The sequence below is a fragment of the Elephantulus edwardii genome, unplaced genomic scaffold (assembly GCF_000299155.1).
Source record: "Elephantulus edwardii isolate Elephantulus edwardi_28Jun2011 unplaced genomic scaffold, EleEdw1.0 scaffold00083, whole genome shotgun sequence".
Taxonomy (NCBI): domain Eukaryota; kingdom Metazoa; phylum Chordata; class Mammalia; order Macroscelidea; family Macroscelididae; genus Elephantulus; species Elephantulus edwardii.
In genome coordinates, this window is record NW_006399833.1 from 12,921,374 (window position 1) to 12,947,255 (window position 25,882).

General features: G+C 40.9%; 1 protein-coding gene across 1 annotated transcript in view; it reads right to left on the reverse strand.

The window, feature by feature from the left end:
• Nucleotides 1–25,882, reverse strand: part of AMOT (angiomotin) — a 56,181-nt gene that overhangs the window by 16,405 nt on the left and 13,894 nt on the right. The window contains exons 4-6 of the mRNA XM_006889933.1: nucleotides 20,865–21,009; nucleotides 19,648–19,740; nucleotides 11,209–11,354 (exon numbers count right to left, since the gene is read on the reverse strand). Coding sequence (XP_006889995.1) covers nucleotides 11,209–11,354; nucleotides 19,648–19,740; nucleotides 20,865–21,009 — 384 coding nt within the window. The remainder of the gene's footprint in view (nucleotides 1–11,208; nucleotides 11,355–19,647; nucleotides 19,741–20,864; nucleotides 21,010–25,882) is intronic.

The following is a 25,882-nucleotide window of genomic DNA, read 5'->3' on the forward strand; positions in this document are numbered from 1 at the left end:
ACATCTTATATATTATATATAATTTTTTACACAATTAATGCATATTCTATGTTCCTTAAGGAATGTAGATCACGGAAGGAATTTTCCTTAGCACAATATGGTAATTTTTCACAAGGCCATGTAAAATATTAGCATAGCAGCTCAGAGTGAGAAGTCAACACAAAGGAAACTTAGAGTATGTGTTGTTTGTGTAAAAGTATAGTACTGCCAAGGTGGAAAAACAATGCTCTATAATTTAGCCCCCTCTGGGGTTCAGTAGTTAAATACTGAGACGCTAACCGAAAATCTGGTAGTTTGAATACATGTGGCAGTCTGCTTTCATACAGGTTGTTACGTACCATCAAGTTGCCTGTGACCCTATGTACAGCAGCTCGGAAGCCTGCCCTGTCTTGAGCCAGTCACACTGATTCCGGCACACCTACCCCCACTGCCCCAGTCACTGTACCATAAAGGTTACAGACTTGGTAACCCTAAGGTGAAGTTTCATTTCTGTCCCATAGGGTCACTATGAGTCAGGATGGCGTTTATTCTTCTCAATACCTTGGCACTCCTGGAGATACTTGCAACAACTGATTATATAGATATCTTAAAGATACCATGCTCTACAGTTACACATCTCTAGCTGACTGTAAGAATTCTTGTTCTGAAACTTAATGTGGCCCAGACTGTTTTCATCTCTCCTCAAAATGGCATTCTTTAGTGAGGTTCCGTCTTCATAAATGATCCCACTTTCTTAGTCTCAGACTCTTGGAACTATTGCTCTCTGCTTCTTTCTTTGCCCACCACATCCAGTCTATTATTATATTTTGCGTCTCACATCACATATTCTTCTATTCCCACATACTTTCAAGACCAACATAGTTGAGGCCCTTAGTTCACAACAAAATGATTATAATAAACTCGTAACGTATCTCTTTACTTTCAGTTACTACTTCCTATTCTTACTCTCTGCCCCCTCCCCCCGCCACACACAGAGGCTAGCAAATATAAAGTGGCAAGAAAGGATTTCCTCAAGTAGTAGTAGTAGTAGTACATAGTGACATGACTTTATTTAAGAACAAAAGCAACTAACTGCTGGCATATCTTTCAGTTAGTACTTCGTAGGTACTTACGATGTCTCAGTCACCTTCACAACTCCTCTCTCACTTTAGATCCTCTGTTCTCTCTCATCCGTATCTCAAACCACTTGATGCTTTCAATTCATCCTCAAGTTTCTCGTTGCTTTGTTCCCTGCGTCCAGTCTACATATGACACATAAAAATGTGCCTTTCTCTATAATCAGTGTCACTGTTCATGATGTCTAGAAACTATGGAATAAGAGTGGGCTTTTTCTCTCTTTTCACCAAAACAAAATAAAGTTTCAAAAACGTCTGCTAATGTTTTCTAGGTGCCTACTGCCTTTAAATTCTACCAGGTTTACTGTGCAAATGATCAACTTTGCATTAGGCTATCATCATGTCTCCTTTTTTCCATATCGAATTGCTCTTTCTTCCTTGAATTATCATACCTGAACTGGACTGCTGGTTTTTTCCCCCTATAGCCTCACATAGTGTGTACTCTGTCAGAAGTCATTTTGTTAGGGATTTTTTTCCTTGCATGGATTATTTTCATTCATTGGATATTTACTGAATACTTAGGATGAGCCAGGTCTGAGAAGCAAGACAAAGCAAGCCCCTATCCTACTGTTGCTGTTTTGTGCTGTAGAGATGGAACTGGCCCATAGCTGACCCTCTGGTGGCTTTTCAGAGGCAGTCAAACACCTGAGAGGAGAGTGCCCATCCTTCTCCCTTGGAGCGGCTGGTGGCCGTGAACCAAGTGCCTTCAGGATTGTAGTGTGGCTTCTTGCCACTCGGCCACTAGAGCCCCTCCTATCCTACTACATTATTTCATAAACCACTTAAAAGGCAGGATGCTGCTTTTACCTTGGGAGCTCTCTTCACTTATAATCCAATTTCATGATTAGCACATTTTTTATGATCAGTTATTAATAATTGTCAAATATAAGAATAAAACTGAACACAGCATAGCTTAGCTACACACTCCATAAACACACATCGTCATAATGGAGATATTTTGCTTTGCTACGTCAAGATACAAGTTGCAAACATTTCCTATGAAGAGGTACATTATTTTAAAGGTATCATACAACTGGGGGAAAGGCAACTTATAGTTGAATAAAGCAAAAACTCGAACTCAATCATACTTTTCCTGGGCACCTTCTGCAATAATTTGAACACATTCCCAAGCATTTGGCAGATCTCTTAACCCCCTTCTGACTCAGGAAAATCTGATCCCTGCAGATGAATACCGCATGATGGCATCTCTTCTCTCAACAACTGTGGGTGTCTTTCAAACTTTTTTTTTTAAATAATAAAAAAGGAATGACTATACACAAAATTACACTCCTTACTTGATATCAACCATCTGCTTGGAAAACACTTTATTAGTAGCTTTGTATATTATTTTCCTCTTGTGTATGAAGCACTAAATTAGACATACTGGAATTAGGAGACCTGAGTTTTCCTCTTAAGATGTACCACAAGATATCACCTAACCTGTTTGTGCTTGGAGTCCTAACTTGTCAGAAGAGGATAACACTTGCAAGTTCATTTGGAATGGTAAATGATTAGGAAATATTTTTAAATGTTTAAAAAGTATAATGAATGAGCAAAGGAGGTAGACTATTCATATCACCTGTGTGAACACCAACACACTATATATATGCTTCACTAGCTAAAGGAAACTGGAAGTAGTAATATAGAACTCATCCCAGTGTCATGCATGGCATCCTTTATTATGTGTGATGTTCATAACCCCTTCCCACAGCTCTAAACACTTGTTGTTGTTGCTAGTTGCCTTTGAGTCGGCCCTGAAACACAGAGGCCCTATGTGCAAGAGAATGAAACCCTGTCCTATCCTGCCTGTGCCATCCTCAGAATCTGTTATGCTGAAACCCATTATTGAAATAACGGTGCCAGTCCATCTCATTGAGGGTTAGTCTTTAACAACTGTCACAAACAGAGTGTACTTTCTTTGTTCCTCTCTTTCTTACAACTTCACAAGCCCTCAGTAATTTGATTTGATTTGATTTAGGCTTATCCAGGAGCCCCTTGGCTCCGAGTAAGAGTTTGGGCTGAAGCAATCTGGTAACATTACCCTGGTATTAGCAGGCTGCCTCTCTCCATTGCCAAGAGGCTGTGGTCCACTGGTGGATATTAAAAGAACTGAAGAGTAGAAAACCACCTCTAGAAATTTACTAGCGTAGGAATGGAGCGTACACTGTAAAAGAGACTGAAGAGAAACCCACAAGGATTCCAATCGGGGGATTTCAAAGGCCAAAGTAATAGGAAAGACTGAGCAAAGTGAACTCAGAGATGTCACTTCAACTCTCTACTTGAGATAGAGATAGAATTTGTTAATTTGTTGAGTGGAGCAACATCTACCTCGAAGAAAATATGCTGCCATCAATACAGGAAATACCATTCTTGGAGGAAACATTCTTCAAATATATCAACAATTTATTAGTAGAATCCCTACCAACATTCTACATGTATTCACACACTTCGGTCATACTCTTCAATTTTCCTACCAAACTGATGATCTATCATGACCATCATGTGTGAGTTCATCTATGCCTATAAAATCCTATTGTTAAGTGAAAATTATTTAGAACATCAGACATATTTACATCTACGCTTAGGTAATCTTTCTCTAATACTGGGAAGAGAAGACTGGCTCTGATTTGGGCAAGTATGATAGCAGAAAATCATACATCTTTCCAATCAAGTAGACAAAAAGTAGCATGAGACCTTTAAAGACTAAAATATTGCAAGAAGAGTAAAGGTGGAAAGGGTGAAACAATATTTACTTTTGGAAAACTGAGTGGAAAGGCAACAGAATCCTGAAAAATTCACTGGATTCCCCAAGAGGAATTATCAATGCGATGTCTAAATGATCCCCAGCCATTTCCTTTCAGAAAATGTTAATATGTACTGAGACCCACCCCCTTTTTTTCCCTGGTGTCTCTGGCTGCCACTCTAGCTTAAAGTCAAATAACAAAGCTCAGTGGCATTTTTCTGCCAGCCTTCCCACATTCCACTTTGTCCCTTTCTGTTGCACTCTGTTCAGTGAGCAGTCCACCCGCAGCATCTTCCTTCTTTGATCTTGCCAAGGCCTTTTTCCACCATCCCTGAAACAATTACCCAAGCAATGGCTCAGCTCTGGTCATCGTAAGACAACAGCCAGCTAGAAGCCTGGACTGCCTTGAGCCTTGTGAGTGGACATGCCAAGCATCTGTCGAAACGTCCAGTGAGGTCAAACTGGTGGGGGATGAAAGGGAGGGGATGCTTTGAATGAGAGAATAGCATGGTTGCTGCAGGACACAGAGTTCTTCTGACTTGGAATTTAATGAGTCTCTACTTCAATAGGACCTACGTGTCCCGCAAGATAAGGGCAAGGATGGAAAGGCACCATTTACCTAAGTTAACTGCCTAATCCAGAGGCCTAAGGCATTGTGACTCACCAGGAACACTAGTTAGGGCGCTTTGGTCTTCACGACAGAGATACCTTGGATGTCAGCAAAGCAGGGTCTATGCAATCATTTGTATTGAACTTGGAAAAGGATGAGCTTTGTGCATGCAGGAGAAAAGTTTTCTGTATGACTGAAGCACCAACTACAGAGTTAGGGCTCAAAGAATAGTGTTCATAAATTATCATGAGAAAGAGACTTAATGAGAGTAAAAAGATGGAATGAGTTCAGGGGGAAAAAGTACTCTAAATCAAGACCTGTAGAGAAAAGAATAAAGGTATGCAGGGATCTTCAGACCATTTAGTAGCTATAGGGATCTATCTTGGGGTGGGGGAGAATTGGAAACATCCAGTGGGGGATCTTAAAAGTCAGAGTAATAGTGAGCATAAATCACTGGTGATTAATTTTATAAGACACAAAGCATGGGAAATGAATGTATGAAACACAATGTGAATGGGGGGGGGTGGAATCCAAAAATGTCCTGATGATATACATCTACAAAGCAACCAATAAAAAGCCTATGGATTACAACAATAATAGCAAATAGAGAACACTGTCTGTTCTCCAGGGCTGGGAAATCTATGAAAAATAATAGTAGCAACTGGACCAATAAACAGCATCATGATGAATGTTGTTGTTGTTGTTGTTGTTATGTGCCGTCGAGTCACATCCCTAAACCTTGTCTCTGACACACCCACCTTGATTACTCCAGTCACTGAATCAATCCACCTCATAGAGGGTCTAGATGAAAAAATTTAATCCATCAAGGACTGAATTTTACTTGCATTCACAATCAATGTCCATGGAAGCAACAGTAAAAATACAAAAACAAAAACCACACACCGAAAAACCCACAACAAAACAAACAAGCAAACCAAAAAACCCACCAAACAAACCAAAAAATAACATGCTACACTTGGCAAATCCACCATCAAGGACTTCTTTCAAGTGCTTGTGAGCAAGGATGTCACTTTCAAGACTAAGGTGGACCTGGCCTGTGGTGTCAAGGGGTTGGTTGTTCAAAATGGCTTCCAAAGTTGGTTTTCACAGCATGTTGTTGTTGTTGATTGCTGCTGAATTGAGCATGACTCATAGCAACTCGAAGAACAAAAGACCTGATACCTTTCTATTATAATAGTCAGTTCTCCAAGTTCATAGAGTTTCCATAGGTTTTAGGAAGTGGATGCCACTCCTACTTCCAAACCTGTCTTAAACTGGGAGCTCTACTAAACACTGTTCATCTTTGACAACCGCTATGGCATTTGACACCCCAATGGTACAAGGTTCAGCATCACAGCAAACCTCAATTATGCAGGTCAGCACATTGACAGAAGAGTGCCGTACAACTTAGAAGAATGTTCCTCCAAAATATAACACCACCAGTCTCACTTAGCAGTGGTTAAGTGCCGTCAGGTCGAATATAACTCACAGTGACCCTATGACTTGAACTCTCTTCTATAACTAACATAATTTCTCTATGTTCACAGAGTTTCCAGAGGCATGTGGTTTAGGAAGTGGATGTCACACCTGCTTCCCAACTGGAAGCTTCAATCTGGAAGCTCCTCCAAACACTGTCCAGGATGGATAACCATTGTGATATCTGACATGACCATGGCACAGTGTTAAACATCACAGCAACTCCAAGATACTTCAGTATAGCAAATAGAAAGACAACTGCTGTACCACTTAAAGAATGTTCATCCCCAAATTAGTTAATTTGACCAATAACAATAAAAAATGTCCCTTGCGTGACCCTCATCAAGATGCGAGAAATCATCTTCCAGCGTGGAACCACTCCACAGGACCAGGTGAAATAAAATAGGGAGTACATAAAGTAACCATATGGGATTGGTACATTTCCCCCCACTCAACCAAGTGGGACTGAGATGATTTAGTTGTGACATTGAGAACCTCCCTACTAGCAAGGAAGAGGAAGCAGGAAGTAAGTACAGTGTGCATCCATCGAGGCCAGAGATGACAGTGGTCCACCACAGCCTTCCTCAGCAGCAAACCAGAGACCAACATGAGACAGCTGACTTGGGCTTGCTGCATCCCTGCCCCCCCGCCCCCCGCCCCGAGCCTGAGGCCTTTGCTCACGTTTGCTGGAGGACTGAGGGAAGACGCCATAAATGGCAGGATTAAGGGCACTTTGTAAATCTGACCTAAACCTTGAGGCTGAAGGTCAAAGGGCATGCCTATGAACACAATGGAGAAGCTGTCTGGACTGAGGGATTGCACACCTTTGATGCTGGAGAGGGCTGAGGGATTATATCCTGCTGCCAAGGACCTGAACTCTAACCTGTTCACTTCCCTAGTAAACCCCATAACTATCAGTGTAAAAAAAAAATTCGAAAAAAATGCGAAAAATCCATCCCTATATAAAAGACTATCTGATAAGGTTTCTCTGATTTGTTACAAGTTAAGACAGCAGAGATTTTCTGTGGAAGAGCTAAGTCTTGAGGGAAAAAGGGAGAAAGTCTAGAACAAAGGGGGAGAAAGAAACCCAAAGGTGTATAGAAAGAATTAGTATAAATGGATTACACAAACCTCAACCTCCAGGACCCAAAGAGTGGGTGCCTGGCTGCTACTTCTGCTACCTATGCTGTCTACTCTAAAAAGGATTACAGAAGGTCTCAGACAGGGCAAAAAATCATGGAGCAAAGCTCAAAAAACAGAGATGGACAGGTTTACTGGTCCCATAGGGACTAGTGGAACCCCTGAGCTCTTAATCTCCCTTGGAATCTGGAACAAAAGTTACACTCCTATGGCTCAAATTTCATCCAGACAACAGACAGCTCTACAAGGCAACCAATAGCATCAGGGAGACATTCATTTCCCGGAACATTCAATCACAGAAGATCAAAAGGGCAGCATTTTCTCAGTGACAGGCCCTGAAGGCAGGAAGAGACGGAGCAGAAGAAATGAGAAATACAGGGAGGAAGTGGGAGGAATGTTATATTGTCGGTACCGTAATTAAGGTCACAAAGAAAAACCTGTGTGAATGGAAAACCAGTGTTCTTTAGAAACTTTCAAACAAATCACAACATAAAAAGGGGCTTAAGCATAGCACATATCACACCTAAGATGATGATGCCCCTCCCACTCACTCACATACAGAGAGATGAGACACAAAGATGCAAGGGAGACGCGAGAGAGAGATGAGAGACAGAGATGTGAGAGAGATATGAGAGAGATGAGAGACAAAAGAGACGCGCGCGCGAGAGAGAGATGAGAGAGGAAAGAGAGAGATAGGAAAGATGAGAGGGAGAGAGAGAGAGAAAGAGGGAGAGAAAGAAGAAGAAGGAGGAGGACGAGGACGAGGAGGAGGAAGGAGAGGAGAGGACGGAGAGGAAAGGAGGAAGAAGAGGAGAGGAGGAAGGAGAGGAGAGCAGAGGAGAAGAGGAAGGAGAGGAGAGGAGGAAGGAGAGGAAGAAGGAGAGGAGGCGGGGAGGAGGAGGAGGAGGAGGAGAGGAGGAGGAAGGAAAGAGGAGAGGAGAGGAGGAAGGAGGGGAGAGGAGGAGAAGAGGGGAGGGGAGGGGAGGAGAGGAGAGGAGAATGAAATCAGTTGCAGCGCTACCCCTTCACTTCAAACACCTTACTAAAGTTCTAGAATCAGAAATTTTACCCAAGCAAGAGTGAGACCAAATGTGAGCCACAGGAAGAAAACACAGGAGTAATCCCTACAGAAGGAAAATGAAAGCATGCTCTCCTTTGAACAGTATAGGCAAGAAAGGGCAAACACCACCCACCCAGGAGTGAACTCAGATCTGATAGGCTGCTACAAAAAGGAAAGTAAGAAAACAGTCGATTTCTCTCTCTCTCTCTTCACTGAGGGGTGGTTTCATGCCTTCGTAAGTGTCTGAGGTGATAGGACTTGAGTCTGGAAGGTATTATGTGATTTCTGCGATTCTGTGGATAGAAACCAGAGAAAGTCCACACAGGAGCATACATACACTACCACTGAAGCCTGTGAACCTGCTCTCCCACAGTAACGTCCCACCTTCTTGAGCGGCAGTAGATTAGAATTTCCAAACAACTAAGGCTCCGTGTGAAAACACAATTTCGATAAGAATTTTTTTTAAAAAAAAATTATGGCAATTGATATGCTCAGTGGACATGTCTGGCACTAGAAGCCATCATTTTAAAACTAAATTGATATTTAGAACTTCCTCTCTAAACTGTTAATCTATATATTTTTCTGGCCAGCTCCTGGAAAGCTACTAAGAAATCTCTGGAGCAAATGCCCAGAAAAGCCTCAGAAGGTTGAAGCCAGAAGTGTTTTTCTGGCAATTCTTTTCAGTGAGAGCTGCTTAGTGGGAACCACAGATTAACATCGCCTCCAAAGACATTTATTTATTTTGATGATTAACAACCAGTAACCATTGTGCTCTCAAACACTGCAAACCAAGATGGTTGCAAAGGGTGTGTGTGTGTGTGTTGTTTTTTGTTGTTGTTGTTGTGGTGGTGGTGGTGGTGATGATGGTTTTTCTCCCCACTATTTGCCAAATGGACAAGCACCTATCCTGAAGGGACAGAGGGGCTGGGATATATGTTCCAATCTCAAAACAGTCTGGAAAAGCTTTGTTACAGTCTGCGGAAAACAGAGGAGCCCTTTTTGAAAAAATGAAAAGATGCAGAGGTTACTATATCTGAACAAGCGCCCACATTTTCTTTTTGGGAGTTGAACCAAACGATGATTCAGACAGGGAGGCAGGCAGCAGGATCTAGGGAATGAAGAGTCATGAGATTCTGGTTTTATTCCTGGCTCAACCCAAGACTTGCCATGTGACCACCAGCAAGCTACTCCTTCTCCATGGGCTTCTCACTTTTCCCTTCTCTAAGAGACTACACTTTAAGTCCTGTTTTGTAACCTCATCTGTAATCCTCTATCTAGCACAAAAGGAAGGGAAGACATAAAGTGTATCAAAAGTCTTAAAGGCCATGCGAAGTTCGCCCAAGATCTGGATGCTAGGCAAATGCATATCCTCCTTTTTAATAATTTCATTCTGATGTAGAGAGCTTAGGAAGCAGGGCTTTTACCTAATTTCATACACACTGACGTTTAACACTTCAACAGTTCAGGCAAAAGGGGGGGCCCAAGAGGTTAGATAATGACACCTATTGGGAAAATACAAACCCACAACCCAGCTCTCACATGCACTGTTGTACATCCAGGAAGAAAGAAAAAGAACCCCCGATGTCAAGAGTTTTCCAGGAATTTGAACCATTTTTACTCCAGGAGGAGAAATAAGCAATGAAGGTAGGAGTGACAGCTCACATGAGACAGCCAGAATGCTGAGAATTTGTTCACACAAGATCCTTTTTCTGCCTTAAGTTTAAACACTTTTTATGAGAGAGGCTGCATTTCCCCCCTTTGTTGTGGTTGGTGCCATCAAGTCAGACCTTAGCCAGAGCTGACCCTCTAGTGGGTTTTCAGAGGCAGTTAATCACATGGAAGCAGTTCTTCCCCAATGAAGCAGCTGGTGGATTTGAATTACGTGCCTTTGAGATTGCAGTGCAGTTTCTTACCACGAAGGCCACTAGAGCTCCCTTAGTGCAACTCAAATGTTCAAACAGATGTCCTATTTTCTTCTACCAAGTTACACTTCAGCATTTGAGTAGGTTTTGCTCAAATACTCCCATCCCCTGAAGTGCTAAATGCCTAAGACCAACTTCTATCCTTGCTGTTTCAGTACAATGACAAGAGGAAAGATTCATACTAAGCCAGCAGCAAGTTATTTACATTTTACCTGAGCGTACTTTAGTGTTACAATCCAGTAAAATCGAAATCAAAGATCCTTAGACATCTATATTCAACACATGCTTACTAATGTAGGAGCCCTGGGTAGCCTATTAGCTAAAAGAGTTATGCTGCTAATTGAGTGGCAGGCAGTTCAAATTGGCTAACTGCTCCACAGGAGAAATAGAGGCAGTTTACAGACTGTGCAATTTACAGCCTCTGAAAGCCTGCTTGAAGGTCAGCTAAGAGTCAGTTCATACTCAACAGCACTGGCGTGAGCATCAAGTAATAATTCCATGCCTGCAGACAAATAACTTACTTCTTTCCACCATAAAACTATGTGCCAGAACCAGTTCATGGTCAGCATACTCTCCCAAGATAATCTTTCAGTTGTCCCTAAGTGTCAATCTGTCTCCAACCTACTATGGCTGCTTCTATTTCAAAACTCAACTGATGGAATGAATCCAGCAGCTCATCTGGGAGGAATCTTTGTTTTGAACACGGGGAGAGTAGGACCACCTGATTTCAAACCCCTTAAGAGTATTTAAAAATATCTGGCCTCATTTTTTTTTCTTTAGCTATTCTAAAATTAAGCTTGAATTTCATACAAAGGAAGGGATTTTGTTTTGTTGATTATTTTTAAAAAAATCACTCTTATAGGCAGTGGTAGGTACAAAATAAGTACTGGGTTGGGAGGGAAGTTTACTCCATGAATGAGCAAATTTAAAATAAAATAAATCACTCCTTTGCTTTAGAAGAGAAGAACAGAACATGAAGAACATGAAGTAAAAGGAAAAGAAATCAAAGTCTCTCACACTGACATAGCCATAACTAATGGGGCATGGGTTAGCTGTCAGTTCACCAAAATGGAGAGCCCAGTGACAATGATATCCAGAGTCTCTGACATTCCAGGCTCCTGTGCAATCAGAAGATACCTTACCTCTTCCTCCAGCTTCACCACCTTGGCCTGGGCATTGCTCAGGGCCTGGTCTCGGATTTCGATGTGTCGTCTTTGGTCCTCATTGGTAGAACGGGCAGTGGCCAGCTCGGCTTCCAGTTTCTCCTTCTCCCTCTGACTTTCTTTATCTGTCGGAACATGAAATATCAATATGCCCATGCAGGAGGAGGCTTAAAGTTTTACTTGAGCAAAATTTGCAGATATGTAGACAGCTGAACAAACAAACAAAACCAGAATACGAAAGGTTGAGGGTCCATCAGGACCTGCAAACTGTGGCTTTTATTAGTGACCCTGTCAGTAATTTACGTCAATTCAGGAAAGGTACTTAACAAAGGTATGCACAAGCAATAAGAAAGTAAGGTGTAGAAAGAATTATAAAAAGTAGTAAGCATCATTACACAATGGAATATATCCATTTCTGGAAACTCTATGAACTTTGATAAATGTCGATAGTTACAGAGGGGCTTTAGGCCGTGTGTGTGTGTATATATATAAATACACACACACACACATATATACATATACACACACTATATAAATACACACACACATATATACATATATACACACACACACTATATATATATACATGTTGTTGTTGTTATGTGCCGTCGAGTGGTTTGCAACTCAAAGCGACCCTATGTACAACAGCCCTAAACCCTGCTCTATTATCCTGTGTCAACTGCATTGCCTCTGACACACCCATCCCGATTACCCCAGTCACTGAATCAATCCACCTCATAGAGGGTCACATACATGATATATATACATGATCATATAAGACACATATATGACTTATATAATACATATAACATATAATACACACATATACATTATATATGTAATACATTATGTGTCTATATCAGAAGTGAAGGTAGTGCCTTGTCACTTCAATTTCATTTCTTCAAACCAGTCTCTCATTGGTGGGGTGTTTGTGTGGGGGGAATAAAGACATTGCTTCATCCTGACAAGTAGAGTGAACAGATCTAAAAATGTTATTTAGTAGCGGGAATAAGACCTAAAATCCTATCTTTTACACTAATATTTTTTCCTGAGATCAAATCTACTAGACGATATCTCCTCTCCAGACAAAGCCTAACCCAAGCCCTAAATGAACCCTTCACTCTCAGAATCCGCTTCTTGTGGGAACTCAACAGCTTTAAAGTGAGAACAAGATAGAACTGGGAGTCATATTTAAGCTTTTTCCTATTCTTACCATGCAGTACAAAGTAGGGTGGTTGCTGTCATGTGCCACTGAGTCGCCTGCAACTCATAAAGACCCTATGTACAACAGCTCTGTACTCTGCCCTATCCTGAGCCAACCTCATGGTCTCCCACAGACCAAATCCCATTTCTCCAGTCACTGAGTCAATCCAGGGCAGGGTAGAGGGGTGAAATAGTAAGATCAATGGAGTAAGAGTGGCCAAGTCACCTCCCAGAAAATAATTATCTTTGGCTTAGCTTTAAAGTTTAGATTACATCTTTAACGGCAATTGGATATATCTATGTACTTAATTAATATATGTGAACATTACCATTCTTGCCAGGTGCCATTTGGCAAATTTCCAAATCATATTGACCCGATGTGACAGGAGGACTACCAGCCCCTAGGCTTTTCTTGCTATAATCGTTGGAGTATCAGATCAGACAATCAATTTTTTTCCTTTCTAAATTAGCCCGGAAGCAGGTTTTAATCATCCAGTCTTTCTAGTTAGACGCTGAGCCCTTAGCCATTGTGCCACCAGCAAAGTGAGGGTCTTTTCAGTCTGAATGTTATGGACTTCAGTTCATCAGTGTCTATATAATAGAGACTCGATAAGTATCTGGAGATAGATATGAGAAACACAGAAAAATTAAGCACCTGTATGGGCTAGAAGCCATAAGGTAATGTTCAGAAAAGAAGAATGGTATCACAATATATCATTTGAATAACTCAATATAGATTTATAAGTGGTCTCTACACAAATCTCAATATCTCAACTTAACCTCATTTTTTAAATTTTTTTTTCCTTTTATACCGGTATACTTACAAAATTCATATACGTGGTTTTTCACACTACATCTTTCCTGTTTCCTTTATTCACCCTTCCCTCTCTACCCATCAAATTGTGCGACCCTATGATTATCCCCCCACCATCCTCACCCCTCTGCTTCCACCTTCCCCCTATAGATCCTCATACATGTTTTACTAGTTATTTTTTTGGTGTGGTTTTTTAATTAAATCTATTACTACAATAATGGTCTTATACAGTTTTGTCCTTATGGAACTGCGTTAGTTCACTTAGCATAATACCATCCAGTTCCTCACAAGTGAGCTAGTGAATGAACCAAACTTTCTCAACCATGCGACTGTGGTTGGACATTTGGGCTCTTTCCATGTTCTTGTGATGGTAAATAATACTGCTATGAGCAATGGTGTACAAATCTCCGTTCTGTTTGTGTCTCAGTTCTAATGTTCTCAGGGTACCCTCTTATAGTGACTATACTTCATGTTAATACCCATAAATGTTAACAGTATTTGATATATTTCACCTTTCGTGAGTATAACTAACTCCCAGTGAGGTGGTTACTCATGTCTCCCATGTTATCACTTAACACGTTGCCGCACACTTTTAAATTGACACCGTGCTTAGAAACACATCTTGCAAAAATAAAAAATAAAAAAAGAAGCACATCTTGCCATCATTTGCGGCAACGTGTTAAACATGTCTTTGACTAGTCCTAGTTTATGGTCTATCGTAGATGGGGTCCTGACAAAGTCTTTCCTATTAGCTCCCTTGTCTATCATATTCAAAAGCAGGATGAATCTTAAGTCTGAAATTCATTACAAGGGGAACCATTATATTGATAAAACCTACCCAAATAGATTAACCTCCCCAATAAAAATCTTGTGTGAACATGTGTATAAAATGAGCAGTTCTCTAGATGAGGACTTGAGCTCAATTCTTTGGATTCACATGTTCTATATCAATGAAGACCTCTGGGGAGGTCTGGCAGCCTAGTGGTAAGGAATTGAGCTGCTAATCCAAAGGCACACACAGTTCAAATCCACCAGTTCTTCAAAGGGAGAAAAGATGGACAATCTCCACCTGTGTGAATTTATAGCCTTTGAAAACTCACTGGAGGGCCAGCTATGAGTTAGTTCCAAACTGACAACCACCACCGCCACCATTACCACATCAATCAAGAAGGGAGCTCTGGTAGCGTGTGACTAACCCACAAGCTGTTCCTCCTGATAGTTTCAATCTCCCAGTGGCTCCGTGGGAGGAAGATGGGAAATCGCCTCCCACACAATCAAATCACAGCCTTGGAAAATTCGCTCGAGGGTCAGCTATGATATGTATCAGTTCTGGCTCCATGACAAGGAGAGAGAGATCCATTAAGATTTGGAGTGCCCCTAAGCTAGGCAACAAAGAATTCTGTTGAAGTTCAGTGAGCAAAGTGTCATAAGAACAGGCACAAATGTTATCAGAAAGCAAAAAGACATGAAAACTGGAACATAAAGTATTATCTCAGTTATCTATTACCTTCCCTGCTCAACACACGTATCCACCTACACACTGAGGTCTCCTGTGCACCACTCACAGATCTTCCTAAAGACAGAAGCTAGGCTCTTTGGCTTCCTAGGGAAAGGCAAACTGAAGGTCTACAGCAGATATCGGACTCCTCCATCACAATCTCATCTGTTCTCTATAGCTGAGTACTGCATGGTACAAGTTAAGCCGAAGGAGAAAAGCAATATGATGAACCTCTTCAACAAATTTCCACTGTATTAGCCTTTAGTTTGGGCAAAACTAATTCGAATCAATTTCTCACTCAATGTTTATAATTCTCTTGAAAACAATCAAAAATACTCTCCTGACATACAATGAAAGTATCACACCTCATTGAATCTGCCTCTTTCATTAAAAAAAAAATACTTTTGAGGAAACCCTTTTCTATGGATCCATGTCCATAAACCAAAATCTGTTTAAGAGCTAATTATTTTTTTTCTTTGAGGAGGGGGGATCATAAACATTCATGGGGGAAAATAGATAAATCACTAGAGGAATCTAATCAAGAAAAAAAAAGGCACAAGATAAAACTGAAAAGGAGAAAAGAGACACAAAAGTAGAAAAGGAGAAAAGAGGCACAAAAGTTTGTTTTGTTTTAAAATCTATTCAGGTAACTTTACTCATAGCTGAAGTAATGTTGGATTTTTTTTTGTTCTGTTTTCCTTGAGAATATATATATACTTTGCTAAATGTGCATCAGCAGATGTTGTTGTTGTTGCTGTTGTTATGTGCTGTCAAGTTGGAAGCAATTCATAGCTGACCATCCAGTGGGTGTTCAGAAGCTATAAATCACATGAGGGGAGATCGCCCATCTTTCTCCCAAGGAGTAGTTGTTGGATTCGAACCATCTCCCTCTGAGTTGGCAGTACAACTCCTTACCCAAGAGACCACTAGAGCTTCTTTAGGAGAGATAATATTCCATAATGAAATGATGCTTACTACAGGCTTGTAAGATGGTTTATTTCACTGTTCTGAATCTGTTCTGAGTAGTTTACACAGAAGCCAAGAAGTAGTAAAAAAAAATAAATAATAATCAAATGACATATTGAATTGGGAAAATCTGCTACAAAAGACTTCCTTGAAGTATTCAAAAGCAAAGCTATCACTTCGAGACCCAAGATGTACGTAACTTAAGCCATGGGAATTTTAATCACCTCATATGTGTAAGAAAGCGAGGTAAGTATTAAGGAAGGTCCCAGAAAAACTGATACAGTAAGAATTATGTTGGTGGCAAAGAATATTGACTATATAATGGGTTTCCAGAAGAAAGGGGGGGGAAAATCTGTTTTGGAAGAAGTACTGATACAATGTTCCTTAGAAACAAGAAATCCTAGACTTCATCTCACTTCATACATGATGTAAATAGGAGGATTGGCCCCTGGAACAGAACATCATGCTTTGTAAGTGGAGAGTCCTCAACAAGAAAGACTGACACAATAGTGGACTGCTTGACTTGGGATTGGCTTGATCAAGTCAATTGACCTAACACCCAACCATGTCTCTATTTTTTCATGTTTTAAAGTAGAGATAATAATATTATCTTATTTCATGAAGTTGTCAAGTTTTTCATCTTGCTCAGATCCACAATGAATAATACCCTGGGCACCAGCAGTCAGGGAATCAAAAGACGAGATGCATTGGCTGAAGAGCAATGTTATGTCTAGAGACTACAGTGCGCCTGATCCAGGACATGGTCTTCTCAACTGCTTGCTATGCATTGCAGAGCTCGAAAATGACTAACGATGACAGAAGAAGAATTGATGTCTTGGAGTTGTGTTGCTGGAGAAGAGTACTGAGTTGCCAAGAGAACAAACATGTCTGACCTGGAGAGAGTGAAATCAAGTTGCTCCTTGGAGGCAAAGATTTTGAAACCGCATTTCACATCCTTTGGACATGTTGGCAGACAGGCTAAGCCTTGCAGAAGGACATCATGTTTGGAAGAGTGGAAGGTCAACACAAGAGAGGAAGGCTCTGGGCAAGACGGGTTGACACAATGACTGTGGCAATGAGGTCAGATGTGTCAGAGAGTATGAGGGTGGTTCAGGATCGGGTCATCATTGTTCATCAGAGCCATTGTTCACAGGGTTGCTATGAGTCACAGCCAACTTCATGGCACATACCAACAATAACATTTAACCTCATAAAAGTTTAAAATTAGGTAACAGAAAACCTAAATGATAGACGCTTTAGATAGCACAAATACTAAAAGAAATTGCTACCTAAACAAAGAGAATCACGATGGTGGTAGTCATGATCACCATTAATAATGACAAAGAATCTGTACCTTCAAATTATGCCTTTTGTGATTGAATAGAGTCTCTCTATTAGTTTGTGGTGTTGTGTGTTTTTAGCAATTCTTTCTTCCTGAATCTAGGATTGTCTTATAGCTGTGGTTTATCATCCCTTTCTAGCTGCTTCTCATTTTAATTAAGACATCCTTCACACAAAATACTCACACTAGTTGCTTTGCTTCCAATTTGGAGGCAGGGTACCCTTTCTCCAGAGTAGTAGATATTTTCAAATGTGTAGGAGAAAAAAATGTAATAGTCTTTTCTGTTGTGTTGTTGTTATGTGCCGTCAACTCATAGTGACCACAATAGCTCTGAACCCTGCCCTGTCTTGAGCCAATCTCATTGTCTCTGACACACCTACTCTCATTACCCCAGTCACTGAGTCAATCCATCTCATCCAGAGTCTTTCTCTCTTGTGCTGTCCTTCCACCCTTCCAAACATGATATGTTCTATCTATTTAGATGTACCTTGGAAAGGAGCACGTATTTACGGGGTATCTGCTATATATCAGGTAATGTACTGAACACTATAGGATATTTTTAGTTCAATTCTCAGAACAATTATATAAGGCTGTTCTCTTCTACAGTTTGTTGTTGTTGTTTTTGATTGCCTTCGAGTTGAGGACAACTTATAGCGACTCTACGAACAAAAGGCCTGAAGCCTTTCTATAACTATCGACATTTATCAAGGTTCATAGAGTTTCCGGAGGCATGTTGTTTAGGAAGTGGATGCCACTCCTGCTTCTAATTCTACAGTTTGCATATGAGAGAAAAAAAGAGACTTGGAGAGGTTAACTAATTTGTACAGGGCCCATAAATGGTAAATAAATAGCAGAATTCATGTTTAAACACTTTCTACTATACTATGCTGTCTTCTAAGTTCAGTAGATTTGGCCTCCTTAGAATGATTGGAACACATTCCTTAGCAAGGCTTTTCAAGAGGGGTTTCTTTTCTCCTGCCCCAGTTCCCACCATGCAGGGCTCTGCCAATGCCCAATGGCAAAAGGAATTAAGTAGTCCAAGAAGTATGCCCTCTTTTCTGTCTAGTTAATGGAGATTACTTTCCCTTTCTCAGATCATTTGACAGTCTTTTTCTCTGCTATATTAATCTAAGTGTGATCTACTAAATCACAACATTTTATAAAGAAGTAGCAGAGCTCCCAGGACACCTGAAATATCATCCCCACACAGAGGAGTGTGAACTAGCAGATTTGGGGCCAGAATTCATATTTTTGTTTTGTTTTGTCTTGCCTTGGGAGGCTGCCACCCTCTTTCTGCCAGTGAACTAACTTCCAGGGTAACCATGACACTGCAAAAGCAACTTCACCTCCAAGCAATTTCTACTAGGCACCGATGACACTAGAAAGACAACATTCCTTCCTCTAAGAGATACTGACAAAGAAACAACAGAATCAGGGAAAGAGGAGGAAGGAGGAGGAAGGAGATGGAGGAGGAAGGAGGAAGAAGGGAGGAGGAGGAGGGAGGAGGGAGGAGAAGGAGAAGGAGAAGAAGAAGAAAAAAACTCACTAAAAACCCCAACAACAAAACCTAGTTCTGTAGCCAGCGTCCAATAGAGCAACTCAGGGTTAAGAGTATTATTGTAAGAGAAGATCAAACACATTGTAAAAACTGACTGGAAGTTTCATGGGATGACTTGAAAGGAGCTTTGGAGGCACAGCAAAAATGAGGGCTGACAAGTCCCCATCAAGCACTGCTACTATGGCTGTGAGCTGCAAGAAGGGAGGCTGGGAGCAGAAGCAACCAAGTACAAGCATCTATAGAAATGAGAGTTTTTCATCTGTTTCCCACCAACTAACTCTCCCTGTGGACTCAATCCATTTTGTAATTTTTATTATTGCTGGCTTATTATGGCAAATGGCGGGGGAGAAGACATTGTCTAGTTGGGTGGAGTCCATTGGGGACTGATAAAGAAAAGGATTCATTCACTGTCAGGGTCCTAAGAGTATTTCCACACAAAAGAAACTTTATTATGAGGAAGGCATAGCTCTGCCTTCTCCTAACCCTCCAACGCTGAATCCAGTTGCTTTCGCACCGGTTCAGATCATAGCAGTGGTTTCCCCTCTGATTACTCTTGCAATCTGTGGACATCTAATGAGATCAAATACTAAGCATTTAGCTAAGGGCTCCCTAGGTGCAAATGAAGTAATTGCAAATGACATTTATCAATACTGCGTGCTAACCTCATCTCTACCAGATTGTCTAAGACGTTGGATTCTTCTAACAAACTCTCTTCAACATGAAGACGCTCTAATTTTCACAAAGGTCTTTTCTTCAAATGGTCATCATGGTGATGGTAGAGATTTTAAAGGGCCTTCCCCATTTAATACAGAAAGGGTCATGTTGGGGTGACTATAGATGTTGTAGAAAGCATCCAACTTGGCCTAAAAGGAAAGGAAGAAAACCTTCCAAACTTCATGCTTGACCAGAAAAACAATCTGTAGATGACACAACTTAACCCTGGTGGTCTTCGAAGGCTAAATAGAACAGTGGAACTTTTTCACATACCTCACTCCCATCTGCGCATTTCTAACTGCCCCCAAAGCTGTCATACTTACTTTTAGCAAAGAGCTGAGAGATGGTTTTTCTGGTATCCTCTGACCCTTCATATTCCTTCTCTGCAAGCTGCTTGTTGGCCGTTTCTAGACGCTCTGTGGAATTTGGACACAATCAACAGGGTCTCAGATACAAACTTCTAAGTGCATACTGTGTGACCTCTAAATACTGATCCTCGACAAATACAAGCCTGCCTTTCTCCTTGTTGAGATGGTTTGTACAGACACAGGTTTGCAAATATGAATTAGAAAAGTGAATTACAAAATAAAACTCAATTTTGATGAAGAAAGATTTGATGGGTATGCAAGACTTTTATTCTTCACTGAAAAAAAAATGGGGAGTGTAGACTTCTAAACAACCAATAAATGAAACACCAAGAACAGCAACTGCTACAAAAAAACCCATAACACAAACCTGTGACAGTGAAGTTGATTCCAACTCATAGTGACTTCTTACTGTTAAGTGACATATACTCAGAATTGACTCACAGTTGACCCTCTAGTGGATTTCCAGCAGCAGTAAATCACATGGGAGGAGAATGCTCATCTTTCTCCCATAGAGCACTGGTGGATTGGAACTGACTGTTTTTGGGTAGGCAGTGCAGTCCCTTACCACTAAGCCACCAGAGCTCTCTCACAGTCACTTATCCATTTCATTTTCTATATATATGATACCATGAGCTCAAAGATAAAAGCTCCCTCAAGGTCATCTGTTTCAAAGGTGCTGGAAGTCAATTTAAAAGAAGAAAGATACCATCTTCAATACTTTTATGTTAAATTTTAAAAATATTTTCATGGTGGAACTAAAAGGAGAGAGTTCCAGGAATAAGAAGTGGAAGATAGTCAGTATTTTAAGCTTGCTCAACCCAAACACTTGCCTTGAGCAAATCCTACAAATGAAGAGGGGGAGAGCCAATAGAAGAGGGAAAGAAAGTGTGTCTTAAAGTCCCAGGAAAAAATACTGCTTTATAATGCAAAACCTTTCAGAAGGGCAGTCAGAAGCACTTCTCTACTTTGACGGGAAACCAAGCTTGAGGGAAAACTATGCTTAAGATTTACCATTACTTCAGTCACAAAAACCTAGACTGTGCATGCTCAGAAATTATCTGGCCTTATCAGTAGGCTGGACAATTTCTTAGAGCCTCATATTATGCTCCTTTCATTTCACTGCTTTGACTAACCCTTTGGAAGAGGAAAGAAGAGCCTATTGGCTCCCTCACCTCTCAGATCTCTGTTGAAGTCATGCATCCTCCGAATCTCCCCTTCAAGCTTATTTCTCATAGCTTTCTCCAGGGTCTCTCTTTTGGAGGATGACTTCACAAGGTTCTCATATGCCTCTGAGACACGCTGGATTTCTGTTTCCACCTTAAGAAAAGAAAAGATGGCGGTGAAAAGTAGGAAGCTGAGGGGGTGAGGGAGAGAAAGGTGATCTGGAAACTTACGTGCAAAATCTTCAAGGGCAACTTGTCCCAGGGCTTTTGAGAGGACCAAGAAGCAAATCCAACAACACAGTTCATGAGATGGCAAAAGTTTCAAGGAGATTTCTACTTTGACTTTAAATTTGGTAATTAACTCACTGTTTCATTCGCGTTCCCAAGTGTTTTGTTTTTTTTTTTTAGAATTTCATTTTATTAATTTTAATGAACATTTACAGAGATTTTGTATTTCCATTCATTCATTGTTGCACTTTCCCCCCAAGTTTAAAGAAACAAATAAAAATAATGTTTTCTACCTTTAGGGAGAGTGAGAAGATAAATTTAATAAATGGAGTTATAGATAACTGGCTCTGGTAGCCTAGTGGTAAGAAGCTGCCCTGTAATCTAAAGACAAGTAGTTTGAATCCACCAGCTGCTCTGCAGGGGAAGGATGGAAAATCTCCTCCTGAGCAATTGACTACCTCTGAAAACTCCCTGGAGGGTCAGTTATGACTCTACGGTACACAACAACAACAACAACAATCACAAAAATATTGGTAATAGTGGTGGCCTAGTGGTAAGGAGCTGTGCTGCCAACTCAAAGGCACATGGTTCGAACCCACCAGCTGCTCCAAGGGCAAAAGATGAGCAATCTCCTCCTATGTGATTTACTATCTCTGAAAATCCACTAGAAGGTCAGCGATCAGTTGGTTCTGACTTGATGGCACACAACAACAACAGTGATAAGAAGCTGCACTGCAGTCCCAAAGGCACATGGTTCAAATCCACCAACTATTCCACAAGAGAAGGATGGGCAATCTCCTCCTGTGCTGTTTATTGCCCCTGAAAATCTGCTGGCGACTCAGCTATGTTCCAACTCAATGACACACAACAATAACAAGAGAGAAACCCACTGTCATAGACTCAATTCCAATTCACAGTAACTCCTCCCATTGAGTTTCTGAGGCTGTAAACACTTAGGAGGAAAGATGGTCTGTTTATCTCCCTAAAAACAGAGGGTGAATTTGAAGCAATGACCTTTCCGCCAGCAGCCATTGTTGCTGTTGTGTAACTTCGAGGCAGAAGGTACTCATCTCATGGCTGACCATGAGTGGATTTTCAGAGGTAGTAAATGGCACCTGAGGAGATCCTTATCTTTCTCCCATAGTGCCATTGGTGGATTTGAACCACCAGAGAGGTGTTGCCTTTAAGTTAAGATTCCTGTTGACTTAGTGGTAGAGTTGCACTGCTAGCCCAAGGACACGGGGTTGGGTTTGAATCCACCAGCTGGTCCATGGGAGAAAGACAGACTATCTCCTCCTGCATCATTTATTGTCTCTGAAAACTCACTGGAAGGTCCTCTACGAGTTGGTTCTGATTTGATGGTACATCACAACCACCACCTTCATAATATATAACATAAAGCTTGATTACTTCCCAGGTACTTGAGAAGAGGTTTTCATATGTTTATTTCAATTTGCTTTGTTATCTTCCCAGGCAAGAATTCTTCTCCTCATCTTAAAGAACACATTTTTATTGTTGTGTTAATTCCAACTCATAGCAACCATACAGGACAGAGAACTGCCCCATAAGATTTCCAAGGTTTTAATATTCATAGAAATATTATTATACTATTATACTATAATATTATAATATTGCTATCTTTTTTTCCTGATGAGCAGCTCGGGGGTTCAAAACACTGACCTTTTGGTTAGCAGCTAAGCATTTAACCACTATGCCACCAGGACTCCTTCTCCCTAGCTTAGCAGGTGTAAGTCAGTCGTAGAGATGAGCCCTAAGAACCCTAAATCTCAGTCTCATGCATCAGTTTGATTGATGCTTACTGTTATCAAGGGTCTATTATTTACAAGAAGCCTTTACAGTGTTGTGAGAAATGGAAATATGAATGAGAAATTTCGTTTTGCCCTAACTTGGGAGGGACTGGAGAGCATTATGCTGAGTGAACAAACTCAGTCCCACAAAGACAAATATTCTATAAAACCATTATTGTAGGATGAGGATAAGGATCCAAGAGGGGTGGGAGAAGGTAGAAGCAGAGGGATGAGGATGTGCAGGGGGAGAGGGGATTAATCACGGAGTTGTATAATTTGATGCGGGGGGGGGTGAGAGAAATTAGAAGCATCTGTTCTGGAAAGTATGTATACAAATTTTGGATATAAACTAGTAAAATAAATTAAAAAAAAAACCCAAAACAAACAAACAAAAAAGAACTTTCAATCTGTTTGAGAAAAATAACACAGGAAATGCTGCCATACCAAGATATGTAGAAATAGTTCTGTAAGTTCTACAGAGAAAGAAGGGGTTATTCCTTGTTGTGGGTAAGGGAAATAGCACAGTAATTTCAGGCAAGAGGTGGCATTCGAGTCAGATACTGAAGAAATGGGTCAGGTTTCAACGGCAGAGGTGAGGGGAAGGGTATTCTATTCTGAGTGAGTAAATGTAGTCCCAGAATGAGCAGTACTTTCATTTGGCTGGACACTAGAAAGCGGGTGAGATACAGCTACAAAGACAGACTGGAGTCAGATCATAAAAGGGCTCGCTCTAATGCCAAGCATTTGGACTTTATCCCCAGAGTCAGTGGGAAACCAGTACAGACTTTTGAACAGAAATTAATGAACAGAGTTGTGTTTTATGACACCCTGCAAATCTTATAAGATGAGGAGGGCGGGGTGGGGGTGGAGAAACCACAATGAGGTGAGAAGTTCTTACTCCAAATCAGCCAGAATCAGGAATAAATAAGTAAAAGAAAGAGAGACTCCAGAGTATTTCTGTAACCAGAAAGCAATTCTGAAACCAGTTAGACATTCTCTAACTGCGTATACTAACCAGAGGTGTTTGCATATAATTTGCCTAAGAAAAATAAACGCCATAGCCTATCCACAAGCAGTGAGGATAAATGAAATTTGACTCTTGCAACCCCCTGCATTCTTTCTTTTTATAGACAAAAATTCGTTTTGGTGAAAATAATACTCATTCAGTGTTTTTCTACATATGCAGCTCAGTGATACAGTTCATATTGTGTTGTCATCTTGTTCTCTCTCCCCATATTGTTTCGCCACCATTAATTCAGACTCCATGTCCTCTAAACTTTTCGGATTTAGAGTTACTGTTATCAATATGATCACAGATAATTCTGTAAAAGAACAAACTGCTCAAGGGGAACATTCTTTAATTAGTTGCGCTACTATCTATCTATCTATCTATCTATCTATCTATCTATCTATTTATTTATTTATTTATTTATTTATTTTTAGTTTAAAGGCATCTTCATGGAATGGTTTCCATTCAAGGCTTCAAAACGATCTTAGGTCAAAATATAGGGAAGTTCCTCCAGTCACAAACAAGAGTTTGGTCTTTATAGGACTCGGAAATGATTTTCCATATATCCCCCTTCTTTGGATAAATCTTTCCTCAAAATGTTCAGTAATCTGCATTCTATCTCCATGTCCTATTACCTCAAATTACTTTACGGAGAGAAAATATCAGACCCTCCCCTCCCGGCCCCCGGCACTCTGGTGGCCTCGTGGTAAAGAGCTGCCATGTTAAAGGTTCTAATTCACCAGCTGCTCCGTGAGAGAAGGATGGGCAGTCTCCTCCCGTGTGATTCACTGCCTTTGAAATCCCACTGGAGGGTCAGCCAGGAGTGGGTTCTGACTCGATGGTACTTAACAACGGCAGCAAATATAAGACTGAGGGAAAGGTTGTCTTTATCAACTTAATTGTGCCTCACTCGAACACGTGTTACAAAATCATAACCTCTGTTTATGACCTCCCTCATCGGTTGTGATTCTAATTAGGAGTGGGTTGTTAGTGAGACAAGATCAGGGTAGGGTGTCTTGAGTTAATTTCTTTTTTGATATGAAGGAAATATAACAGGCATGTGAGTACACAGAGATTAAGTGAGAAGCCAAGACACATGCCGATCTCAAAGGAAACAGGAAACAGACCCTGAAGAGACATGGACCTTCCTCCAGAGTTGACAGAGAAAGCTTTTCCCTCAAACGGGCACTCTGAATGAACACTTTGAGCCTCTAAAGCTGGCAGAAAGAAACTTCTGCTTGGTAAAGCTTGCCACTTGTGGTTATTTCTGGTTACATAGGCACTAGAGGACTGAGACAGGTAGCATGACCAAACAACTCACAATCAACCTGCTCCCGGGCTCAAAATGATGCCTTGCAGACAAAACGGGGCTTCTATCACAGAAAAGAGCAGACCTGAAAGTGTTTTTCTCTCTGCAGATGGCACCAAGATAGCAGCGCAGAAGGTGAAAACTGCTGAATGGTATTTAGAGACAAGATCCACAAGACCTGCACCTGATGAAGCCTTTGCAAGAAATTTAAGTGCTGGAGAAGAGAAAAGAAATATTTCCACTTGAAAGAGCAGGTTTGGTGCTGGCTTGCTCTCGATAGCCTTTAGAATACAAGGCTATCCAGTTCCCCCATAGACTAATGTGTCACTTGGAAGGCAAGGCCTTTACTCAAATTGTACAAAGTACTATTTCAAGGCCTTTTACCAATTCTTTCTTACTCCCTGTGAAAAGACTACAGTGCCCTTCAAAGAGGCAAGTTGCACATCTCTTAACAGGGCCTTCCAGGAAAAGAAGTCACTGGAGGACATGTCCAGTGTGTCGCCTTGAGGATGTGGGCAGGGAAGACTGAGAGTGACAGCCGAATTCCTTATGAGTTCTATGTGCATAGGAGTCTTGGACCAGTATTTTCCCTGGCGCTAGCTGGCTTCTAGCCACCTTATGCTCCCCACTTTCCTTTTCCTCTTGCATACACCTGCTCTTCCAACCCACTACA